General features: G+C 50.0%; 1 protein-coding gene across 1 annotated transcript in view; it reads left to right on the top strand.

The window, feature by feature from the left end:
* LOC147710144 (E3 ubiquitin-protein ligase TRIM11-like) overlaps positions 1–26,304 on the top strand; it is a 188,138-nt gene that overhangs the window by 147,120 nt on the left and 14,714 nt on the right. Inside the window, exon 5 of the mRNA XM_086920838.1 lies at positions 4,052–4,104. Within this exon, the coding sequence (XP_086776964.1) occupies positions 4,052–4,104 (53 nt within the window). The remainder of the gene's footprint in view (positions 1–4,051; positions 4,105–26,304) is intronic.

Here is a 26,304-nt window from a genome sequence, read left to right as displayed (position 1 = left end):
TGAGCGAAATAATGAACGTTACCAATGTAGAGATGTAATAGCAGGAGGAGAGAGAGACAGTGTAAAATAATGTCAGCAGCAATGTAAGCACAGGCAGGTGCAAGGGTGTGATAAATGTGACGAGGAGGGAGGGAAAAACAGGGTGGAGTGAATGAAAGAGGTAGGTATGGATAGGGAGAGAGAGGAGTGTAGCAGTGGTAGTGAGAAAAAGAATGAAGGAAGAGCATGGAAGAGGAGAAAAGATGAGCGAGAGAACGTGTGTAGAACGTGTGTAGAGTTTAAATGTTATAGACGGGTGGGGGCTCGGGGGAGCTGTGAGGCAGAGTGGCGCTGCTGCGCCAGGGGAGGAAGTGAGTCCGCGATGAGCGGAATGAACCACAGATGGCACAGAGCAGTTCCTCTTGCCGCTGGTGTGAAAGGCAGGAAGTCCGTGGGCGTTGGCTGGGGCGCTGGCTGGGTGGCCGTAGGAGCGGCAGGGAAATGTACAATAATACAGCCAGACCGTGTAAAAATAGGTCTGGAGGAAAGTAAAGCGAAGGCAGAGCCCTCATTGAAGAGGGGTGGACAGTAAAGCTGAGAAGTGGAGTGAAGGGAGGGGTGGGTGGGGGAGTAGAAGGCGGTGAAAAAAAAGCAGAAGTAGAATGGGCACGGTATGTAGTGAATTGAATAGGAGAAAAGAGAAATGTATTTATGGCATGACGATGAAAAAAGAAAGAAGACAGTGTAGTATTTTAGTAAAGGATTGAAGGGAAGCAGCCAGTGGTAAAGGTAGGTGGCAAGGATGCCAGAGTGTGAAAGTCAGAGTCAAACGACCCCCAGTGGAGAACCTAGAACCTCCGACCCTGGATAATCCCAGGGGACACCCAGCTCCCAAGACTCGACTTGGAAGAGGGATCAGGAACCTGCCCACAGAAAAGGGGCAGGGTGGGTCTCAAACCCGAGTCAGGACCTGTAATGTCCGGACCACACCCAGCTCACAGACTCAAACTGTCGAGAGGGATCAGAAACCTGGGGGTAGTTGACAGGAAAGAAGTAACCACAGAGGCGCTCTCCTCGGCCTGGAACCGACAGAGAGAGACTTGTCTGACACCGACAAACCACAAACCACAACAGCAATTGTTAAGAACAGATATGTGCAAAAATGAGGCGCAGAACCATTGACATGAAAATCGTAATGACAAGTTAGAAAATGTGACCACTGAGGGGCACAGAGGGTTCTTGGATCGTGACCATGTGCAATTCTGTGGGGGGGGTCAGGAGTCTAGCCCAGAACCAGGCACACGGGGCCCGCACACAGCCAAGTAGCCAACACCGGGACTCAAGGGGAAAAAAATAAAACGTTCCTTGACTCACCAATGGTAGGCAAGAGGCTGCGGCGGGGACACCCAATGCGGCTCGTGGAAGACCACCGAATTCCTCCTCAGAATGGATCAGGCAGGTACGATGAAGTTGGGCGCCACGTGTGAAGGGGAAGGTCTTGACCCCTTCGGTCAGTGGTCACCACTTTTAGGTGTGGCTAAGATTCGCACATCACCAACACAGCACTCCACTGAGTAAGAGAAGGAATACAAATGTAAAATACCAGACGTTCAAATTGGAGTGGCACTTTATTTTTCAATTAACAAACAAAGAGCTAAATGCATATCAGTTCAAGCAACAATGTAATTTTCTAAATATGACCCAGACTTCGCTCTGTCTGGTAAGAATGCTGGATGACTAATGCTCAAAATATCTCAAGGAAATGCTGGAATGAAATGTATTTAAAGAGAACACTAACACAGATGATCAAAGATTCTACACTACTGAGTACAAGAATATAGAACCCAGCTGTCTATGGGCCAACCATCTGAGACAGGTCCATTGTCATAGATTGCACATCTCTATCAGAGCCCTGAATTATGAGGGCAGGGCAAAGAAGGCGCAAGTAGATTTAGCTAAGATACAACATTTTGCTACTAATTCAGTGTCTGGAAACGGCTGAGAGTGAGCCCAGTCACCTATGTTAAAAGAGCCTACCATACAGGAATATATCCATGAAGAGAGATAGTTGAAGGGTCAGAGATCTAGAGAGAGATAGAGATGGGCTATCTGCCCTGGGAGATCCACAACCTGAGTGAGGCGTCGACGTCCCAAGTCAGATAGTCTTCGGCTAGCCGAGAGATCCTTCCACGCTCATGCAGCAGGGCATCCGCAGGAAAGGTCCCATTTCAGATTTGACAGTTGGGCCTGATATACCCAAAATTGAGGAACTAGGGTTCTATGATGACGCTGGCCCCTGGCCTTTCGGTGCAGGTGGTTTAACCACAAGTGTTTTGGACACCGGAAGGAAATGTTTTCAGTACATTATGTTCCGTACATTTTTAGGACAGAACGTCTTGTACCTTTGAAAGAGAACATTTTGTACTTTTGAAAGAGAACATTTTGTACTTTTGAAAGAGAACATTTTGTACTTTTGAAAGAGAACATTTTGTACTTTTGAAAGAGAACATTTTGTACTTTTGAAAGAGAACATTTTCATCACTTCTTTCTAAACACAATGGTTACATGTTGTACATTACTAAAAAAGGACATTTTTCTGTCACGCACATTTCTACATATTTGAAAGTGTGAATTCCCATGATAGATGCTGTTTATTGCTAGAAATTGCTGCTTATACTTGTGCAAGCTATGTTTCAAAATATAACGTTAGCAGAGGTTTCAGGAAGCTGTACCACGTGTACCAGGGTAAGTGTGTGTGTGTGTGGGTGTTGGTCTGGGAGCTGACAGTGAAGCTAAACACTCTTTTGAAGGCCTATTTTCACCTTGTTTATTTTTGTGCACAGAAACGTGTGTTTGTAAGCCTGCATGCATAGTGGACCCTGGGGCCTTTGTTTACTAATGGAGAAAGCTAGTTATTTTAGCATGTTTTCAGATTTTTATCACGCAGGGCCCATATCAGACCTTCATGTTACCAAGGCTGTCAGAACTCTCCTTTCTGGTGATGTTAGATGGTAGAACGGGACCCTCCATCAGGAGGTATAAGTCACCCTCTATGCACAAGCCGAGTCGAAACGTCAACGCACCCCACCCATCGACGGCCTGAATCTCATCCCATCCCCTTCGCTTGATGTTGCATTTATGCATTTACAAAAAACTGTAAACATTTTTATAAATAATCTGTTTGGGACAGGCCTTTCTGTACTGGTCTCTTTACCAGTCCATTGCCTAGTATTAGAAATGTATAAACTCTGAATATTAGTGACTATTCACCTTTTCCTACCCATCACGAGCACACCCTTCTTCTCCCATCCCTTGAGCAATCTTTGTACCTTCCTTTTGTCTAAATTAACTTTTGATCTGTTTCAAGTATATAAAATTAAATATACTGGACTTAAACAATTCTTTGACGCTTTTGTGTTTTACATTGACTGTACGTTTTGAATAAATCTATCTTAGATAGCAGGGTATGTTGTTGTGTTCATTGTTGGTATGTCTGACCAGTGTTAGACTTAATTAAGCAACACACACATGATAAGCTATAAATTACTCTTCTCTAAAGCAGTCACGGACCACTTGTTCATTACCTGATTGGCTATATGTTCCTAACTAATGTGGCATCTGAATTTGTAGTGTTTTAGGAGCACACGTAACCCCTCCAGCCATGCGTGCATTATTGGGGCCAATCTCCGGCTGTGCGTACTTTATATACACAAGACTCCACCAGAAGCAGATGTAACCTGTTAGTCAGCCCCCCTCTCACTGAACTGACCACCGCTCATAGACGACCCAATCTAAAGCACTCCGTGGACTCACATGAAGCACACTGGTCTCACTGAGCTATCTGCCTTAGAACACCCACATCCTGTCATAAGATGTTAAAGGTACTTTTGGATATCATTAGAGCTTTGACTGTTGTGTATGAACAGTAACTCACACTGAGCTCTAGTCCGCAGGCGCTGCTCTTTATACTGAATCTTATTTCAAATACAGGTCTTATGTGATGTTCGTCCTTTGTTCCTGTTGCCGTCATTGCTCTTTAATACAAAGATGATGTGTGTGTTATTCATTACAGGTGTAATAATGTGAAGATTCAGAGCCCAGAGATGGTGGTGAAGAGTTATAAAGGTAAATATCATTGTGACGATTAGCTCTGTATGTTATGGTTCATGAAAATGATGTGGTATGGTATGGTTTTGTGTGGTATGGTATGGAATGTTATGTTATGTTTATTTATTTATTTATTTATTATTACATTTATTGAGCGCGCAGCTACCCGGAGGTTTCCCGGCACTAGGGCAAACTGAACGGTGAAAAGGAGGAAAGGACATTAGTTGTTGAAGAGCCAGGTTTTTATTCCCTTACGGAATTTCAGAAAGCACGATTCTGTGCGCAGAGATTGAGGAAGAGAATTCCATAAGGATGGGGCCAACAGGGCGTATGGTATGGGATAGGAAGGGATGAGATTGTGTATGGTATGGTATTGTATGGTTTGGAACGTTATGATTGGATGGGATGGTGTGGTGTGCTATGGGTTGGTATCATGGTGTGATATGGTATGATGGGATGGTGTGGTGTGCTATGGAACGGTATGGCATGGAATGTTATGGTGGTATGGTATGGGGTAGGAAGGGATTAGATGCAATTGGATGGTGTGGATTGGAGTTTTATGGAATGGTATCTTAAGGCGGTATGGTATGGAATAATTCTACAATGACCCAGCACATACTGACCTAGCTCATGTACCTACTCTGTCGTAGTTCGTGCATCTACCCTGAGCTACCCCATGCACCTACACTGACCCAGCGCATACTTCTACTTTGACCTAACGTATGCAGTGCACCTAAAGTGACGTAGTGTATGAACCTACACTGACCTAGCACATGCACCTACACTAACCTAGAGCATATATCTACACTGATGTAGTGCATCCATCTACAATGCAGGTTAGTATATGACTAGTACTGTATACCCTCTAGTAGCTCTCTTGCTCTGGATCATCCATATCTATACTACTATTATAAAGAGAGAACTGTGTCCTTTGAGCTAGGTAAACTCGAAAAGTACACCACCAACCCAAACCCCCAAGACATCTTTGAAAACCTCAGGGCAAGCAGAAGGACATAGGCTATATAAAAATAAAAAACCGGGACAGGCTAGAAATAAAAGTAGAACTAAAGTTTTTTAGTCTTACTTCTATGTCTGGTCTGGCCTGGCCTGTCCCGGTTTATGCGCAGCCTTGCAAATGTGTTTTTACATACATACATACATGCATACATATTCGTGCATGCGTAGATCTATCTATACTACTATTATAAAGAGAGAACTGTGGGTTATATGTACAAGGGGGATTATCTCCGCTTTTTGGCTTTAAAAACCAAGAAAGCGGAGATAAAATTATCTCCCTATTACCAAGCTGTCGCTAACACCAGTTAGCGACAGCTAATAGGAGATAGCGACCATCTTGGGCCCCGCTTTGCATGTCAGTGATATTTATCACTAATGGCATGCAAAGTGGGCGTGCCAAGATGTTAGAGACTGGAAACAGTCGCTAACATCGCTATCTCCTATTATCAACTTTTGGAGATTTTCGCGCTAAGCGCGAATATCTCCAAAAGCTAACACCTGCCCAGGAGCAGTTCTAAGCCATGTTATCCAATGGGAGGTGGATAACATGGCTAAGAGCATTAGCTCGATAATGCATGAATATCGCTGACTTTTCAGCGATATTCATGCATTTCGGCCGATTTTTATCGCTTAGGAGATAAACCTTGATAATAGCAAGGTTCCTAAGCGATAAAAATAGGCGATGCTTAGCGATAAAAAAATTGTCTCTAACCATACTTAGCGATAAATATCGCTATCTATACTATTATTATAAAGAGAGAACTGTGTTCTTTGAGCCAGGTAAACTCGAAAAGTACACCACCAATCCAAACACCCAAGACATATTTGAAAACCTCTGGGCAAGCAGAAGGACATAGGCTATATAAAAATAAAAAGTATACGTTGTTTAAAAAATTTTGAAATAAAAAGAAAGTAGTGCCTTGCAAGTAGCGCCGGCCGCGACGTCTGCGTGATGACATTGGAAGCGCGGGGAGGAGCGGCGTTCAGGAGCAACAGGAAGAGCGGAGGACATGAGCGCGGGGAGGAGCGGCGAGCGGCGGTCAAGCGGTGAGGAGCAGCGAGAAGCGGAGGAGCAGTTGAGCGGTAAAATCAGCAGCGCGGGGAGGAGCTGCGGGTGAGGTAAGTGAAGCAGCCAAGAGCCGCGGGTGCACATCGAGGGACGGGCGGGAGCCATGTGTGCACACAAGCCCAAAATGCTGCCACCAGCCCCCTTCTGCCCCGGGCAACGCCGGCGGGTGAGGTAAGTGAAGCAGCCAAGAGCCGCGGGCGCGCACAGAGGGACGGGCGGAGGGACGGGCAGGAGCCATGAGTGCACGTAAGCCTGAAATGCTGCCCCCAGCCCCCACCCCCCTTCTGCCCCAGGCAACGCTGGGGCGGGCTGCTAGTAATATAATAAAGAGAGAGCCCAAACCTTTGAGGCTGGTAATCTCAGGAACCACAGCACCAATCACAACATCCAATACAGCGTTGGAAAGGGCAGTTGCAGCAGAAGAACATAGGCTATGCAGACGCCCACCATATACATTTAAAAGGTAAAAGAACCGTGCCAGCAAAGTAGTCCCTTGTGGGCGTGTCTGCGTAGTGCTGTTGGCGTGTGCTGGGGGCGTGACAAACGCTGGGGGCGTTTGGTACGTTCCGCCCTTCATGCCATGTCTCATATCGTGTGCTGTGGGCGTGTGCTGGGGGCGTGGGCGTGTGCGGGATTACGGGAAAAAAAAGCGAGCGTTGTGCCCAATATTTCCTTGTTTTTTCTTCCCAGGTTCTGTACATTCCAGCTCCGGGTGTCCACCTTGCTCCCTTTAAATACCCCTGCACCCTATAATCATAACCCACCCTTACTCCTTAAAATACCCCAACCCCCTAAAACACTAACCCATTTTAACCCTATAAATATACCCTGTACCCCAAAACCCAAACCTATCCCTAAACCCTAAAAATACTCCTGTACCCCAAAACCCAAACCTAGCCCTGAACCCTATAAATACCCCTGTACCTCAAAACCCAAACCTACCCCTGAACCCTAAAAATACCCCTGTACCCCAAAACCCAAACCTAGCCCTGAACCGTTAAAATACCCCTGTACCCCAAAACCCAAACCTAGCCCTGAACCCTAAAAATACCCCTGTGCCCCAAAACCCAAACCTACCCCTGAACCATAAAAATAACCCTGTACCCCAAAACCCAAACCTACCCCTGAACCCTAAAATACCCCGTACCCAAAAACCCAAACCTAGCCCTGAACCCTAAAAATACCCCTGTGCCCCAAAACCCAAACCTAGCCCTGAACCCTTAAAATACCCCTGTACCCCAAAACCCAAACCTACCCCTGAACCCTAAAAATACCCCTTTACCCCAAAACCCAAACCTAGCCCTGAACCCTAAAAACACCCCTGTACCCCAAAACCCATACCTATCCCTAAACCCTAAAACTACCCCTGTAACCCATAACCCAAAAGTATATCTGAACCTTAAAATACCCAAACACCCCAAAACATATACCTCAGTACCTCAAAACATATACCCATACTTACCTTATCCAAACATTAAAAAAAAACATGCTTTTACCATTCATGCATTTACAACGAATTTCGTTGTAAATGTATGCGTGGTAAAAGCATATAAAATATAATGCCATGCCTTATAATGGCATTGCGGAGTCAAAGTATGGTATGCGGAAAGAAAGTTGCTTAATAATGGGTGTTTACCCTCCCCCAGTAAGTACATTGGTGGCACGGCGGCCCACATCTCCAGCAACATACTCATACTTTTTCACCACCGATTTGAAAAATGCACAGGTCTCTTTCATTGATGGCCAGCACCGACATACACTTTTAGACACACCTCCCACCACAAGTTCTAGAATTGCAAACTTTAGAGCTGGGGAGCTACGTTCGAATCTTGGCATCAGCTCAACATCCTGTGATTCCAGGCAAATCGCTTTGTCTCCCCGTGCCTACCACAAATTAATGTGTTCTTCTGTAATGTAAATTGTGCTCATGCCATGTTGTCGAGTTCGCGCTATATAATATTGCAAGGAAAAATAAAGTAGGGAAACTCGAGTTCACACACTACTGAACGCGCACTCTACTGAAGCGTTTCACAGGTCTGTCACAGATAAGAAATGCTATCAAAACGAAATCCTACAAAACAATATACTACTGGCCGGCAGCAATTCATACCCGGACAACGTCAGGACGGGCTGCTAGTCTAATATAGATTACTTAGTAATACAGTATATCTTGGATCAATTCTGTTTTCTGTACAATCTAATGCACTGTACTGGCTATTACATTATAGCTTGGAGTAGCTCTGTAGCTCTGTACCATCTAATGAAGTGTACTGACTAGTACTGTACTCCTTGGAGTGGCTCTCTCACTCTGTAACGTCTAATGCAGTATACTGAGTTGTACTGTATACCTTGGAGTAGTTTGCCATCTAATGCGGATTACTGGCTTCTGTAGTAGGGGATCGCTGTGTATAATCATAATCTAGTGAATAGTCCCGCCCATGTGCGTGGACCCCGGCAATCAAAAATAATCTCTTAAGTTGTCAAAAAATGCAGGAACTGCAAAGACACTTAAGAGAGAATTTAAAGACAAATAATGCAGCCTATATCCACAGGCTACACTGTCCAGTACTTCAACTAGAAATTCCACCAAAAACACCACACATACAACACATCCAGCCCAGTTTCTTCACTGAGAAACTTGCCTCTACCAGTAAAAAGCCTCTGGAATGATAGAGAGGAGGGCATGGACAGACAAGCCCATAGGCTGCCATTATGTGGCTTAAATAGGATACTGTGCCTTTAAGAGAACTTTCCAGAACTTTCTCCCAGAATGCATAGCAGGTCCCTCTTACTTTCAGTTCTTTTTTCCGGCTCCTGCTAACAGGACCCTGGCATTGAGCTCTCCCCTTTTTCAAGGGTTTATTGGATTTTTGTCACTTTTTGGATAAAAGTGTTTGCGTTTATCTTGTTCTTGGTGCTTTTGTTCTCCCTGTGTGTTTGTTCAGGCTTTTTAGGGCTCTAAAAGGCCTGGTCTATTCGACAAATGCCCAGCATGTATAAGGAAGAAGGCCAAGAGTGATCCACACGACGTCTGCATCGTCTGTCTCCCTGAAACACATGTCCCTGAAGACTGTGCCATCTGCCAGCAACTTTCAGCAAGGACCCTGAGGGACAGGCTGAAGATTAGGCTTCAAGGCCTTGAGGAGAGATGACTGCAGGCTGCAGGTGGGTCTGGGCAGGCTGGGAAGGTTCCCTCTGCCTCTGCTGAGGCCTCTGGGGGGCTCCCCAGAGGCAGGAAGCCCAGCAAACGGTCCCGGTCTCCGTCGGCGTCGATTGCTTCGACGACGGCGTCGAGAGGGATGACGACGGTGTGTTCCCCATCTCCCCGGGGCTCCGGGTCGAGACGGCGTGAGGATTCGACGTCGAGGGGCCTGGTTCGGCCGCCGTCGAGACCACCGTCTACTGCATCTTCATCGTCATCGTCGACCTACCGACGTCGAAGAAGGGACGACAGGCGTCGGCGCTTGGCGTCGAGGCGACACCGCCGGTCGGCGTCGAGGACCTCGAGAAAGAGGAGCCGACGCTCGTCGTCGAGACGGGAACGGTCGACGTCGCGGAGGCGACATTGTGCGTCGAGACAGAAGTGGTCGACGTCGCGGAGGTGGCGTTCGGCGTCGAGACAGAAGAGGTCGACGTCGCGGAGGCGGCGTTCAGCGTCGAGGATGAAGAGGTCGACGTCGCGGAGGCGGCGTTCGACGCCGGAGTGGCGGAGGCGACGTTCGACGCCGAGAAGAATGAGATCAGCGTCTAGGAGTCGCTCCATCTCTCCTAAACGGCGCAAGAGGAGTTCTGGCGCCCAAAATCAGGTTGGATCTAGTGGAGGACGCAAGAGGAAGCGATCGCCGGCTGAAGGGGCTCGGTCACGGTCCCCTTCGCCGAAGGAGTCACCGGGCTCGGTGTACTCGGTGGTGTACACGCCTATGCGGCCTAAGTCGCCCCCTCCTCCGGTACCTAAGGAGGACCCTCCCACCAACCCTCCACTTCCACCAGGACGACCACTGCCACCGATTCCACCGCATGGGCCTGCCCCTCAGTCGGTGATACCCCCGGTCCCCCCGCCGAGGTACACGTCACAGCCTCTCCTGCCGACGCCTCCCAAGAGGACCCCTCGACCGAGGCCCCAGGAGGAACCGAGGAAGACGCCTCCAAGTAAACCTGCGGAGCGTCCACGGACCGGGAGATCCCGCTCTCGCTCTAGGAGGAGGGAGCGTTCGCGCCACAGGTCGTCCACGCGGTCGAGACACCGCCATAGGAGGCACAGATCTTGCTCACGCACGAGGTCCTCAGGAACCAGGGACTTCTCTCCGACCCTGTCGGGTTCACCGGACACGAGGGTGTCGCCAATTGATGACCTGGTGGCCTTCCATGATGTCCTTTTGAGAGGCGCTGCCAAATTGGGCATATCTCTGACGGTGCCCACGCCTAAGACATCAGTTATTTTCGAGACACAGCAGTGGACGAGACAGGTGTTTCTGGTGCAACCTCTGGTGCCGGGCCTGGAGGAACCGGCCATGGACCTTTTCCTCCCCCCTGCAGTGACTAGGGCGGCTCCATCGAGATTGCTGAAGAAATACCGGGCTCCCGATTCGGACCTGGCTTTTCTGAGGACGGAACCTCCTCCGAACTCTGTGATTGTGACGGCGGCCCGCAAACAACATGCCACCACCCCGTCATCCACGGTTCCTCCTGATAAAGAGTCTAGGTGGATGGATTCGGCTGGGAGGAAAGTATGTGGAACATCGGCGACCTCTATGAAGACTGCGAGTGCCACAGCTTTGTTGGGCCGCTACGACCGCGCCCTCTGGGACTCCCTCCAACAGTTTGCGGAACACTAGCCTCGTGATAAGCGGGAAGACTTCCAGGAGGTGCTCAACGAAGGGATGCTGGAAGCGAATCAGATTATCAGCGCTGCAGCGGACTCATCCCTATTAGCGGCACATGGTTTTTGCCATGGGGTTAACCAGCGACGCCACGCCTGGCTCCGCCTTACGTCACTTAAACCGGACGCACAGCACAGGGTAGCCAACCTTCCATTCTCTGGCGAGACCCTTTTTGGGAAGAATGCGGATGACGAAATGGCCCGCATGAAGGCGGAGGCCGAGACGCTCACGGCTGTGGGCCTGGAAAAGCCCAAAGAAACGAAGAAATCGGACCGCCCGTTCCAACGGCGGTTCGGTGGGCAAGGCAGAGGACGTGGCCAGACTGCGGGACAGTCGCAGCAACATCAACAGTTCCGTAAGCCGTTCCAGAAACGCCCGAAGGGCAGAGGAGGCCAACAGTCGGCTCCAGCGACCAAAGGCCCGGCCGGGTCCAGGCCCTGAGCACTTACTTCCCCCGGATCTGTTACCCACTCCGGTAGGGGGTAGCATTCCATTTTTTCTGGCAGAGTGGAGAAAAATTACTCAGGACAAGTGGGTGCTGAATATTGTTTGCAATGGATACAGTCTTCGGTTCATCAGCCCTCCTCCAGCGATTCCGCCAATCGGCTCGCAGTTTCAGCTGCGCGAACTTCAGGCGGAAGCGGATATCCTGTTAAGGAAAAGGGCGATAGAAGACGTACCTCTGTCTCAGAGAGGAAGAGGTCTGTACTCCCGGTTCTTCCTGGTTCGCAAGAAGGACAAGAACGAGTTCAGGCCCATTCTGGACTTGCGACAGGCAAACAGATGGATTCGCAGGGAAAAGTTTCGCATGCTGTCGTTGCATCAGATTTATCCTCAGTTGCAACAGGGGGACTGGCTATGTGCTATAGACCTACAGGATGCGTACTTCCATGTGCCCATTGCACACAAACACAGGAAGTTCCTGTGGTTCCAAGTCGGCGCCAATCATTATCAATACACAGTACTCCCATTCGGACTAAAGTCTGCGCCGAGAACGTTCTCGAAGTGCATGGCAGTGGTAGCAGCACACCTAAGGAAAAACAAGGTGTTTGTCTACCCGTACCTGGACGATTGGTTGATCAAGGCATCCTCTTTCTCGGAAGCGCGAGCACACTTCCAGAAGACGTGCGTTCTCTTGAACAAGCTGGGGTTGCACATCAACATGTCCAAGTCTTCCAGACTCTGGTCCAATGCATACAGTACTTGGGAGCCTCCATCAATACGCTGTCAGCAAGCGTGTCTCCTTCGGAAGAGCGACGATTATCTCCTTGGGAAGGCTCAGGCTCTTATGACCAATCCATCTCCAACAGTGAGGACGGTGTCTTCTCTACTGGGATCAATGGCCTCTTGTATCTTCCTGATGCCACACGCACAGCTGCACATGAGACCGCTGCAGGAGTGCTTGGAGGACCAGTGGGATCAGAGGAAAGGATCTTGGGACGACAAGATACGACTGTCTCTGCATGCTCTTCAGTCTCTAAAGTGGTGGTGTTCAGCGGAGAATCTCCTCAGAGGAGTTCCCTTCCACAAGGACATTCCCACGCAGACTGTTGTGACGTATGCTTCTCTCCAGGGGTGGGGAGCGCACTCCGGACATCTACAGATTCAAGGAACGTGGTCCCCGATGGAGGCCATGTATCACATCAATTTCCTGGAACTCAGAGCTGTTCATTTGGCACCGAAGGCCTTTCTTCCGTCCTTTCAGACCAACTCTCTGCTTGTACAGACGGACAATACCACTACGATGTATTACCTCAACAAGCAGGGGGGCTCGAGATCGCGCACTCTGTCTCAGGAGGCGCAGGCGATCTGGCACTGGCTTCTGGCCAGAGGAATGACGATAACAGCTACTCATCTGCCAGGTGTGCAGAATGTTCAGGCAGACACACTGAGCAGACTGATTCAGGAAAACCACAAATGGGTCATAAACAACGAAGTACTAGGAGAAGTCTTCGCACGGTGGGGAACTCCAGACGTAGATCTGTTCACCACCACCGAAAACAGCAAATGCCGAGACTTCGCCTCCAGGTACTACCAGCAGGGGACGCTGGGGAATGCGTTATGGATCAACTGGTCGAACAGCATTCTGTACGCTTTTCCACCCATTCCCCTGATTCCGGCGGTGCTCATCAAGCTGGCCCGGTCCAGGGCTCGGATGATACTCATTGCCCCGGAGTGGCCCAGACAGTGGTGGTTCACGGACCTGCTTCACCGGTCTCTCCTTCCTCACATTTGGCTGCCGTGCAGGCCGGACCTTCTCACGAAGTTCGGGGGACAGATGTTGCACCCCAACCTCTCGTCTTTGAGTTTGGCGGCATGGCTCCTGAGATAGTGCAATATGGCCATCTGAATCTGCCCGAGGATTGTATGGACATACTGAAGGAGTCTAAGAGACCTTCCACTCGGACTTCCTATGCCTACAAGTGGAAGAGGTTCTGTATCTGGTGCCAGTCTAAGAACCATGACCCGACGACATGCAAGGAAGATGTCATCTTTCCTTACCTTCTACATTTGGCGCAGTCTGGACTTAATGTTCATTCCATTAAGGTTCATCTCGCTGCATTGACTGCATACAGGAAATGCCCTTCACAGACTTCCTTCTTCCAGATCCCTGTGATCAAAGATTTTCTGGAAGGCTTGAAGAAAGTATTCCCTCCTGTCAGGCTTCCTTCGCCTTCATGGGAACTGAATGTGGTGCTGTCCAGGTTGATGAAGGAGCCTTTTGAACCTATTCATAAGGCTTCGTTGCAGCACCTGTCCTGGAAGGCGGCGTTCCTCGGAGCCATTACATCGGCCCGCAGGGTGAGTGAAATTCAGGCGTTGTGTTGCCAAGAACCTTAAACTGTATTTCATGCTGCTAAGGTTGTTCTGCGTACTCACCCTAAATTTCTTCCCAATGTTATTTCTGATTTTCATGTCAACCAGACCATAACTTTGCCTACGTTTTTTCAGAATGCTTCATCTCCAGCGGAACGGTCTCTCCATTCACTGGATGTTCGGAGGGTGTTGAAATTTTATCTGGATAAAACTAAAGATATTCGTAGGTCTGACCAATTGTTTATCAATTATTGCTCCGTCAGGACAGGTCTTGCTACCTCTAAGCAGTCCATTTCTAGGTGGATTGTGTCCTGCATACAATTATGTTACCAGAAAGCTAACAAGACCTTAGGAGGTAAGCCTAAGGCTCATTCCACCAGGGGCAAGGCTGCCACGACGGCTTTGCTTCGTAATGTGCCGATTGCTGAAATCTGCAAGGCAGCCACTTGGAAGTCGGTTCATACCTTTGCTAAGCATTACTGTCTGGACACTGATGCCAGGGCAGATGCTCAGGTTGGGCAGGCTTCACTGCGGAATTTGTTCGCACAATAGTGGCGTTAATCTTTTTTCTCCACCGCCGCTTAGGTGTGGGGATGGGCTTGCCATTCTATTCACTAGATTATGACTATACACAGAGATCCCCTACTACAGAAGGAGAAGTTTCTGTCCTGTAACTCCAGTTCTGTAGTAGGGGTATCTCTGTTATAGTCATAAGCGCTCGCCCTCCTCCCCGGTGGAGATAAGTATTCAATGGGAATGCTACAGGTCTGGCGCGCTTCGCCTTCAAAAAGAACTGAAAGTAAGAGGGACCTGCTACGCATTCTGGGATACTGGGAGAAAGTTCTGGAAAGTTCTCTTAAAGGCACAGTATCCTATTTAAGCCACATAATGGCAGCCTATGGGGCTTGTCTGTCCATGCCCTCCTCTCTATCATTCCAGAGGCTTTTTACTGGTAGAGGCAAGTTTCTCTGTGAAGAAACTGGGCTGGATGTGTTGTATGTGTGGTGTTTTTGGTGGAATTTCGAGTTGAAGTACTGGACAGTGTAGCCTGTGGATATAGGCTGCATTATTTGTCTTTAAATTCTCTCTTAAGTGTCTTTGCAGTTTCTGCATTTTTTGACAACTTAAGAGATTATTTTTGATTGCCGGGGTCCACGCACATGGGCGGGACTATTCACTAGATTATGACTACAACAGAGATACCCCTACTACAGAACTGGAGTTACAGGACAGAAACTACTCCTTCTACTGTATGCCTTTGGAGTAGCTCTGTGACTCTTCACCATCTAATGCAGTGTTGTGACTAGTACAGTATACCTATTAGTAGTTATCTTACTCTGTGCCATCCAATGCAGTGTACTGACTAGTACTGTATACCTTCTAATAACTCTGTACCATGTAACACAGTGTACTGACTAGTACTGTATACCTTCTAATAACTCTCTTACTCTGTACCATCTAACGCAGTGTACTGACTAGTACTATATACCTCTAGTACAGGGGTACTCCTAGTACGGCCCGTGGGCCAGTGGCGGCCCGGCAAGCCTTCCCTGGTGGCCCGGCAAGCCTTCCCTGGCGGCCCGCGGTCCTTCCAGCCATCGTACCCGAGATTTTTTCTTTTTTTTTAAGAGTGTCTGCAACCAGGGTGCGACTCAGACTCTGCAGCTCTGTGGGGGCCGGGCGATTCTCACCATAGTCAGAGTGGGGCTGCAGGGGCGCTGAGAGGTGAACAAAGCCTCATTAACATGCCAATGGTCTTTTAAAGACCTGTGAAGTGCTTGGGTGCGGCTGTGTGTGGCTGTGTGTGTGTGCCTGGAAGCTGTCACAGCCCAGGCACACACAGACAGGGTGAGGAGGGAGAGCGAGGGAGGGAGGGAGAGCAAGTGAGGGAGAGCAAGTGAGGGAGAGCGAGGGAGGGAGAGTGAGGGAGGGAGGGAGAGTGACGGAGGGAGAGTGAGGGAGGGAGAGTGAGGGAGGGAGAGCGAGGGAGAGCGAGGGAGGGAGAGCAAGTGAGGGAGCGAGGGAGGGAGAGCGAGTGAGAGCAAGGGAGGGAGAGCAAGTGAGGGAGCAAGGGAGGGAGAGCAAGCGAGGGAGAGCAAGCGAGGGAGGCAGAGCAAGCGAGGGAGAGGGAGGGAGAGCGAGGGAGGGAGGGAGAGCAAGCGAGGGAGGGAGAGCGAGGGAGAGGGAGCGTGAGGGAGGAAGAGCGAGGGAGGGAGAGCGAGGGAGGGAGAGCGAGGGAGGGAGGGATAGCAAGCGAGGGAGCGAGGGAGAGCGAGAGAGAGGGAGCAAGGGAGGGAGAGCGAGGGAGAGAGAGCGAGGGAGGGAGAGCGAGGGAGGGAGGGGGAGCGAGGGAGGGAGAGCAAGTGAGGGAGCAAGGGAGAGTGAGAGAGAGAGAGGGAGCGAAGCGACGGAGGGAGGGAGAGGGAGCGCGAGGGAGGGAGCACGAGGGAGGGAGAGCGAGGGAGGGAGAGCGAGGGAGGGAGAGGGAGGGTGGGAGAGCGAGGGAGGGAGGGAGAGCGAGGGGTATCGAGGGAGGAAGAGCAAGCGAGGGAGAGCGAGAGAGAGGGAAGGAGGGAGAGCGAGGGAGGGAGAGCGAAGGAGAGCGAGGGAGGGAGAGCAAGGGAGACAGAGGGAGGGAGACAGAAGGAGAGAGAGGGAGACCTCAGAGGGAGGGAGACCTCAGAGTGAGGGGGAGGGAATGAGAGAGAGGGAGACCTCAAGAGGGAGAGCTCAGAGTGAGGGGGAGGGAAGGAGAGGGAGAACTCAGAGTGAGGGAGAGGGAAGGAGAGAGAGGGAGACCTCAGAGTGAGGGAGACCTCAAAGTGAGGGAGACCTCAGAGTGAGAGAGAGGGAAGGAGAGAGAGGGAGACCTCAAGAGGGAGAGCTCAGAGTGAGGGGGAGGGAAGGAGAGAGAGGGAGAACTCAGAGTCAGGGAGAGGGAAGGAGAGAGAGAGACCTCAGAGTGAGGGAGACCTCAAAGTGAGGGAGAGGGAAGTAGAGAGAGGGAGGCAGAGGGAATGAGAGAGAGGGAAGGAGAGAGAGGGAGACAGAGGGAAGGAGGGAGAGGGAGAGGGAAATAGAGTGAGGGAGAAGGAAACAGAGAGAGAGGGAGACAGAGGGAATGAGGGAGAGGGATGGAGAGAGAGGGAGACAGAGGGGAGGAAAGAGAGGGAAGGAGAGAGAGGGAAATAGAGTGAGGGAGAGGGGAATAGAGTCAGGGAGAGGGAAATAGAGTGAGGGAGAATGAAACCGAGAGAGAGGGAGACAGAGAGAGTGAGACAGTGTGAGTGAGACAGAGGAAGAGAGGGAGAGTGACAGTCTGAATGAATGAGACAGATGGAGAGAGGGAGTGAGAGAGCCAGAGTGAGTGAGACAGAGGGAGGGAGGGAGAGGGGGAGAGAGAGAGAGAGAGAGAGAGTGAGAGATAGATAGATGTGCGTATGCCGGGTCTGGTGGCTCAGTGGACGAAGACGTCCACTGCAGGGACCTGTGATCAACCTCATGGTCACAGTTATTTTTGGTCTAGCCCCGCCCCCTTCCCCACTGACCCCGCCCCCACCGGTGTGGCCCTCAAACACAAACCCCACTGTAAATTTGGCCCCTGAGAGAACGTTTGTGAGTACCCATGCTCTAGTAGCTTTCCTTCCCTGCAGCATCCATTGCGGTGTACTGATTACTACTGTATACCTTTGAAGTATTTGAAGTAGCTTTGTCACTCTGTGACTTCTAATAGAGTGTACTGACTAGTACAGATCACCTTCTAGCACCTCTGAGATGCACCCCAGTTGCAGAACATTTACCCCAAGATTTCTCATCCTTTTCTACCTGAAGGACAGCTGTCGAAGCCTAGTTTATTTTTGAGAAGCCGCTTCACCGCCTTTTCTTTCCTCCTAGTTCTTGCTTCTGCTCTAACTTTGCTGCTTTAAGACTCTTATTTTCCAGTAGTGGGGAAACTTCCAGTAGTAAGGTTGGATCTAATTGTAATAAGGGTTTGCTTATCATGTCACTATTTATTCGACTGGTGTCCTTTTTAGGTTTCGCCTCGCCGAAAGCTGCCGCGCAGCTTTCCGGCGCAGGCGAAATCTAATGTTTACAGTATGTGGCTTGGGAATCCGCCCTCTGTTCTATTGGCTAGCTCCATAAATGGAAGCTAGCCATTGGAACAGAGATCTGTCCGTCATTTGCGGAGCAGATTCGGGGGCGTTCCCGAGAATTTTAGGCTTTCTGCTCACGTCATGCGGCGGTGGGCGGATCTTTTTTTTTTTCTCGTCCTGTTTTGGTCAGTTTCAAAGTGTCCTTCGCAGGAGTGGGCTGCGAGATTGAAGTTGCCAGGATGCGGTGGGCTGCGCGATTTCTTTCCTTGCAGGTAAGCGGCATTTTTAAATATTTTTTTATCCCGTTTTCGCCCCGTCCCCCCCCCCCCTTCCGCTGTCCGGGTGCCCGTTCCCGCCCCCCCTCCCGCTCTCCGTGTGCCCGTTCCCGCCCCCCCTCCCGCTGTCACGGCACCTCGGCTTGTTTTCAGTGTAAGAGGCTGCGTCTGACTATTCCCAATCTCCTCCACTACCAGCCTTTCCGATTTCAATGCCTCCTGCCGAGGACCTCAGGAGCGGATCCCGTGATACCATCTACCTATCTAGGGCCATTAACTAGGAAAGTTCACTGCACGCGAGGGGGGTGGCAAGGTCACCCTCGCCTGTTATTTTCCATCCGGCATTCTATTGGCTCCGAGAGCTGATAATGGATTTTACAACAGCCAGTTGTTGCATGTCATCCCTCTTTGGAGGATTACACGTCGCGCACACATATCATGCAGCCGTGACAGCAAAGATGGACGCAGGAATCTGGATTGGGACATTCCTAGCGGGGTTTGTTGAACTCTGGCATTAACTTCCGGGCAGCAGCAGCGTGCAACCACCCCCCGCGTTTTCTCTCCAGAGACGCGGCGACCCTGTGCTGTGCCACGGTCACTTTAACTAGGATGGGACACTTCAGATCAGGTGCCTCCAAGATACGTCCCCATCTAAGGTTGAAAGCTACAGTAACAGCACAAGCTTAAATGCAAAGGCCATACAAACGCACATAGTCACCAGTCCAACATGGATACCAGAACTCTAACTGTCCGTGTTATGCATTAATTAATGTGCTCTAAAGGAGAGCTGCGCGCGGCAGGACACACATTACTTTATGGCTAACATCTTATTTTAGCGTGAAGAGGGTTTGCCGCTTTCTTCCACTGGCTTATCTTCCCACGTGCAGCGCGTGGACAGACACCACTGCAGGTTGATGATGTCGGATTTAGAGGCATAGAAAAGGGATGCTGAAGAGAATGCAGTCACTGGGGACGGGGGCCTGATGTACTAAGAGACAGGTTGCGAAAAAGGGATCACCAACTGCACGCTGAGTTTGTGCTACTTCTTCACAATTCTGCGAACCTATATACAAATAATTGCGTCGAAAAGTGTCCAGTGTCCGGAGGTCGCAAGACAACCTGCCTAACGAACATTAATTAGGCAGGTCGCTGTTTGCAGCACCCTGTGATTGGCTACTACCACTGGGATGGTGGCCTGCAAGGCACAGAAGACCCTTCCTCGTGTTTTTATTAAGGAAAAGAAAAGTTTCCGTTTGGGAAAATCCCAGGAGAAGGGAGGTGATGGGCAGCACAGAACCTTTAGAATGAGTGAAGGTCGTTCAAGACTGTCACATTGACCTTGCGCCTCAAAGGCTCTGCCGCTCCTATAAGTGGTAGACACAGTCGTTCAATGCTTAGAGCTCTCCCCACATTGGCCAGCACGTGCAGTGCTTCATTTTTAAGAAATTAATCGCTGGCCGGGCACCGTTTTTTGGAGCCTGCTGCTGGCTCTACCCATTGCTGAGGATGCCAGACTTTGGCTTCCTAGCCTTCATCCCACCTCATGCCTCTTTCTTTCACCACCCTGCACTTCCTGTCTCTCAATCTTACTCTTCTGGATTCTTTGCCATCCTTGCTTTTTCCTTTGAGACCTTTCTGCTGTCTTTCTTTCTTTCTTTTCTGCCTTTCTTTGTTGCTCTGGATCAATGTCTGATGACAAGTCAGCTCCAGTTCACAACAATAAGAACCGGTGCTCACCTCCTACAACCACGGACACAAATTAAGCACAGAATATGCATTTGAACTGGAATTAAATGCAGCAGTGTGCCGCAGTGGAAATCCATCATAACGTTGGAATGTTCCCATTCCCAAATGGAGGGATGGCACGTCGTGCCAACTATGCCTACCCCAGCAGTGTGGATGACTTCACGTCCGTGGCATGCAGCGTTTGTGAAGTATGTTTGTATAGTGGACCGATCTTGCAGGCACCCAGCATTGCCACTGGATGCGCCAGGGATGAGGATTATCATGTTCTAGGTCATCCCATACGGAAAAATAGTTTTTTAAAATATCACAATATGTAGGCGACCTTACCAGATACAGCGTCGGCAGTCAGTACAACGTCCCTCTGGTTTTTAATCATTCATTCAAATGGGGCGAAGTTACTCAGGAGACGCCCCTAGCCTGCGCGTGCCCTGCTCATCCTCGGAGGCAGGAGTAAATAAAGTGCACGCCCGTGTCATCCCCACAGAGAAGGAGTAACTTTACGCCCGCCTCATCCCCTCAGAGAGGAGTAAGTGTGCGCCTGCTACGTCTCATCCCCTCAGATAGGAGTAAGTGCACGTCTGTCTCACCCCCTCAAAGAGGAGCAAGTGCATGCCCGTCTCACTCCCCACACAGAAGTAAGTGCACCCTGCTGCTGCGCGCCCGTCTCACTCCTCAGACAGGTGTAAATGCAGCCTCGCCATGCCCGCAGACAGGAGTAAGTGCAGCCTACACTCGCCGTGTCACACCTCTGACAGCAGTAAGTGCAGGCTGCTGCTGCACAGAGCCTCTCTAAGGTGTTCCCATCTTGTCCGCCGGTTTTCCAGCGCTCCCTCAATTCTGACTCTTTGATTTTAATTATATAGATTTTTCCGGCTGTTTGCATATCTCCTCGCCGTCTTGGTTCTAAACACTAGGAGCTTTTAACAGCTTGTGACCCGGTTTTCGTGCCTCTGTTCCCTGCTTGTGCCTCTGTTCCCTGCTTGTGATCCGGTTTTCGTGCCTCTGTTCCCTGCTTGTGACCCGGTTTTCGTGCCTCTGTTCCCTGCTTGTGATCCGGTGTTCGTGCCTCTGTTCCCTGCTTGTGCCTCTGTTCCCTGCTTGCGACCCGGTTTTCATGCCTCTGTTCCCTGCTTGTGATCCGGTTTTCGTGCCTCTGTTCCCTGCTTGTGCCTCTGTTCCCTGTCCATTAGGAGCAGCGTCAACCTCACTTTGAATATTGTACCAATTGCTGTCCCACATTTTCATAACTGCACCCATTTCCTTATGGAAGTACATCTGCACCACTTTCTCTACTCAATTGCTTGCTTCCCTGCCCCCTCGCTGTGCTTGCTTCCCTGCCCCCTGAGTGTGTGTGTGGCTCTGGGTGGGTGTGTGTGGCTCTGGGTGGGTGTGTGTGGCTCTGGGTAGGTGTGTGTGTGTGTGGGGCTCTGGGTGTGTGTGTGTGTGGCTGTGTGTGTGTGTGTGTGGCTCTGTGTGTGTGTGTGTCTGTGTGTGGCTCTGGGTGTTTGTGTGTGTGTGTGGCTCTGGGTGTGTGTGTGTGTGTGGCTCTGGGTGTGTGTGTGTGGCTCTGGGTGTGTGTGTGTGGTAGTAATTGCTGTCTGCTGAGCTCGTCCGTAGGGTACAATAGGTCTTACATTTGCGAGAGATTAAGCTAATGGCAATGTAAATGACAATGCCATTTATTTATCTGTTTTCAAAACCAACACATAAATACACATTTTGTCATTTACAATGCCAATAGCTCTAACTTTTCCAAAGGCGAAACCATTGCATTGTAAATGCTTGTTGATCACTGTTGGACAGGCCTCGTGGAAGGCCCGCTCCCTCCCCGCATGACGGGTACCGGACCCTTGCTCGTCCTGTATCCCCGACCAGAACCATCCCGGCAACCCACTGGATCAACCTACGACCCGTCCCCAACGGAACTCCAGCCCCCGAACACCCCAGCAACGGCTGGGCCGGGCCCCCGTCAGCACCACTGCCCCGGCCCCGCCGCCATATTTGGACACTACGTAACAAGGCCGCGTGGCCTCGGCTCGACCCCAACCCTGGGCCTGGCCAGGCCCCGACATCGAGGCACCACCATCCACCCAGGAGGTGAAGAGACCACTTGGCAGGTCAATGGGAGAAGGAGTGTCAATGGCTCCCCTCCGCCAGGTGTCGATCGCCCCCGGCCTCCCCAGGCGCTGGCTCCACCCCCCTGCTGGGTGGCTGGACTCCCTCATCCCGGACCTCCCGACCTCCAAGTGCGAGGGTCCGGACATCAAAGGAGACCAGACCTATAACTGGGGCAGCCCCAGAGCAGGAAGGCAGTTGTATCTTGGAGTCGAGAGACACCGTGAAGAACTCATCCTTGACGGCCTACTGGCGCTGCCGCGGCCCTTCCTTGTGATCCATCTCCGAAGCCTGCAGGCGCTGCCGTGGCCCTCTTCAACGTGAACCATCGTCTTGGCCTGCTGGCGCTGCAGCGGCCTTTCTTGTCGTGAACTACCATCCTAGCCTGCTGGCGCTGCCGCAGCCCTCCTTGCTGTGAAACATCAACCTAGCCTGCTGGCGCTGCCGCGGCCCTCCTCGTTGTAAGCATTCGTCCTAGCCTGCTGGCGCTGCCGCGGCCCACCTTGCGGAGAACTATCATTCTAGCCTGCTGGCGCTGCCGCGGCCCTCCTCGTTGTAAGCATTCGTCCTAGCCTGCTGGCGCTGCCGCGGCTCATTCTTGCAGATCCCCGAGCTCGAGGATTGGGAGCTTCCCTCTTGCCGCACCTGTACCGGACCGGTACCAAGACTGTCCCGCTACCCTTTCCCCTACGGAGACTAGAATTGGGAGGATCCTCGTGTCCTGACCCCATTGTATCGTACCATCTTGCCTCAAGAATCTTATATAAAGTGTGTTGATCTCATCCTTGTGTGGTGTCCATCTGTGGGGGGGAAGTTGCTTGTCTGTACGATCACCGGAGACGGCCCTCATCGGAGGCCTCTCCCCCTGTACTCGGCCGACCCTCCGGGTCTCCGTCTAACAATCACTGTGAGTATCTGCCGCCTAAATTCGGTCCAGCTCCTCTCCCAGTGTGTTAACTGATTCTGTTCTGTGAGCGGTTATTTTTTAGGTCTCGCCTATGCAGCGAGCATGCCCTGCTCTAGGAGGGCCTTTAGTCATCCGTCTTCACTTTTCAAGCGCTGCACTCGTGCTTGTGGCGGCATCCAACTTGCGAGATCGAGCAGCGGCGTGCCACAAGTACAAGTGCAGTGCCTGAAAAGTGAAGACTGCGCGAGCACGCACTATTCCCAGGCTTGTTCTGTTAGTTGCTCTCTCTATAAGCAGAGAGAAGTGTGTATATAGATTTGCCACAAGGCAGCGTGAGCAAGTGGAGAGCGGCTTGGAAACATGAGGCAGCATACCCGATCACCTCCAGCCTCTAACGGCGTGTTGCTGGGCAACCGAGTACACCGCCTACACTCCCAGGTGAAACATTTGCACCCTTGCTTGTGTTGTGTGTGAGCATCCGAAGAGTAGCAGTGCTGTCCCACAGCACCTTGACCAAGTATACAATGGCGTTGTACTACTTTGGCAGAGTTTGGGACTATTTTGGAATTTATTTACGAGCGCTTTTCACAAGCGCAACTGTTTATCGCAAAGTCACTTTTCACAACCACTACTGTGCGCCCGCCCACTTTTTGTTCATGCCGCTCTGCACCTTTCCTCCCTTCTCTTGTGCTACGTGTCCCTTCGTCTAATTACCGCCCCCGCTTTTTGCTCCGCCATGAGACTGCCCGTAGCTCCTCTTATGTTGTTCATCCCTTCTGCCATTAGCATACCTTGCCCTCTCCTGTGGCCGTAGCGGATCTGCTAAGCAGCCCCATGTTGTATCTTGTTTTACATTTGTATTTATCCTTTGCACTGTCTCTTTAACTTGTGTGTTCCTTTTAGATTCTTCTTTGATGAAGTGTTTTTTCTATTGGCTTGGTGGGGCAGTTGTCTGCTAGCCTGGAGAGGGACACCAGATGATCTCTGTAGCTTACAACAATAAATATATATTACTTCTTTTATAATCTCTTGGTGACTGCAGCTTCTTTCCCCTACAACACCCCTCCCATTGCTGGCTCCATTATTGCCGCCCCTGTTCCCTGTGTGGGCCCGGTCAGGGAGGCATTTTCAAGTTGAATACAATATACACGTTCCTCATACCCCGCAGACGCACCGACCAAGACACGAGATGTCCATTAACTTGATTAGGATTCTCTAATTGTGACTGATTGGCATATGCAGTGGTAGTGCTGTGGACTTCAGGCAATATTTATATATGTGATTTTCTTTTTGCTTGTGTCACGGCGCAAGGTATTAAACGTTTATTATGTCCATGTACCAGACCGAGGTCAAGACAGAGAGTCACTGTAGGTGATGCACAGCTGCTTGTTTATTGTCTCCGTTTCTGGGACACTTTAGCATCAAAGTCGGGAGCTTCTTGACAAGATGGTTGTTCTGAATGGACAGATGACGTGGTACTCCCTTAAGTGCGGAAGTCACTTTGCAGCAATTTCCACAGCTTTATTAGTTGCCAAGATAGACTGATTCATTTTACCACACACAAGTGACCCCTGAGTGCCTGCGAAAGTTGGTTTAGGGATCATAATGAAAGACTTGTTCAGAAGGGGTAAAGGTTCGAATCCCTGCAGTCCTTTCTGTTGATCAATAGCTCTGATTGCAACGATTTGACTACCAGGCATTGGCACCTTTTGCAAGTTATGCAAGCTCTTACTGACCTGTTGCTGTGCACAGATTCGGCTATGGGCAGAATCATAGACATCAATACACCAAAATGGCAGGTGTACCGGAAGTGACATCACACATCCTTTGACCTTAATGACATCATGTATGGGGACGCATATGACTACTACTGACTCCAAGGCATGGTCCTCCATGCTAATTCAGCATCATGTCCAGGGAAACAGTGATGTGGCAGTCTCCAGCTGTGATAATTGAGAACACGAAAATGGTGAAAGGACAAAAAAAACACAGAGTACTCTTTCAAGGAACTTGGTTCCTTTGTTCATGCAGTACATAATGCAGGAAATTGACATGCAGCCCATCTCTATGTGTGGGTGTGCAACTCTGATCATGCCAATGTCCACAATTCTTCATTCTTCAGAAAGTGGCTTAGTCAAACGAAGTTGTACTCCAGATTTCCTGCTCCATGGAAGTATAGGTGATTTCACACAAGATGCATACGCTTGGCGTTCCATTGGTTTCTGGAGGGAGGGAGGATGAGAGATAGGAGAGCAGTAGAGGAAACAGGTAGGAAAAGGACGGATATCAGTTCTGACTACTAGTAAACCCTGCTGATAACTGTAGGGTCTAAATAAATACAGGACTCCTCCCAACGTGGGTGTGCCCCTCCCATCATTTAATTAAGATCTACTCACACATACATTTGGTACTAGTTAGGCTAGCCATGATAAACCACATAGATTTACACAGGAAAAGCTGGTAATCGTTCTCTACATGGTTTGATCAGCTGCTACTAGTCGCTGTCTTGGCCGATTCATGGGGCTGTGTTCCTACCACACATCAAAGTCTAGTCCTCTATCAGTGAGCCACCTTCCGAATCATTTACAGCACCCATCAGGAGACTTGTTACCCGGATCTCTTGCACAAGAAAACGCGTGGAGTCGGTCACTTGGAAGAGAGATCTACTGAGCGGTGACCCTGGGCCCAGAGCCCTGCTCAAGGCCTCGCGCATGGTCACAGATGATCTTAATGGTGATATTACATCACTATTAACATTCTTGATAATATCACTAAAATCATGTTTGCTGACAGTGGGAATATTGCTGTTTAATTGAGTGACCATTGCAGGGACATCTACATGTTGTGGTAGTGCAACCTTCTCGCTCATTTTAATGTCTGATTATGTGTATTGGTGGAGTTTCAAAGACATCAAGCATTATCTTTAATCAGTCAAGATATTGGTTATGAGTGACTTTAATTGACGAGTGCAAAACAGACTTTTTTGCTCAGGCTTTATTGTTGACTGCAGCAATACATTGTTTTGATTGTTTCCCAAGCTGCCTTAAACACTGATCTTGAATAAGGGAATAAACAGGGCATTTTCTAGTCAGCCTAAGACTTGCTACCGATCGTGTTTTCACACTACTGCCCCATGTTTAACAACTCTGAAAGGAACATTTTCTGTTGAGGTACAGTTTTTACTGTTCATCACTGTATTTGTGTTTGAAAGAAAAGATATTAAAATAAAAGTAAATATCCCATCATTCAACACAAAATATCATTCCACATAATTACACACATAACACACAATCTCACT

This window comes from Lissotriton vulgaris, chromosome 5 (assembly GCF_964263255.1).
Source record: "Lissotriton vulgaris chromosome 5, aLisVul1.2, whole genome shotgun sequence".
Lineage (NCBI taxonomy): Eukaryota > Metazoa > Chordata > Amphibia > Caudata > Salamandridae > Lissotriton > Lissotriton vulgaris.
This window is presented reverse-complemented; position numbering and strand designations above follow the sequence as displayed.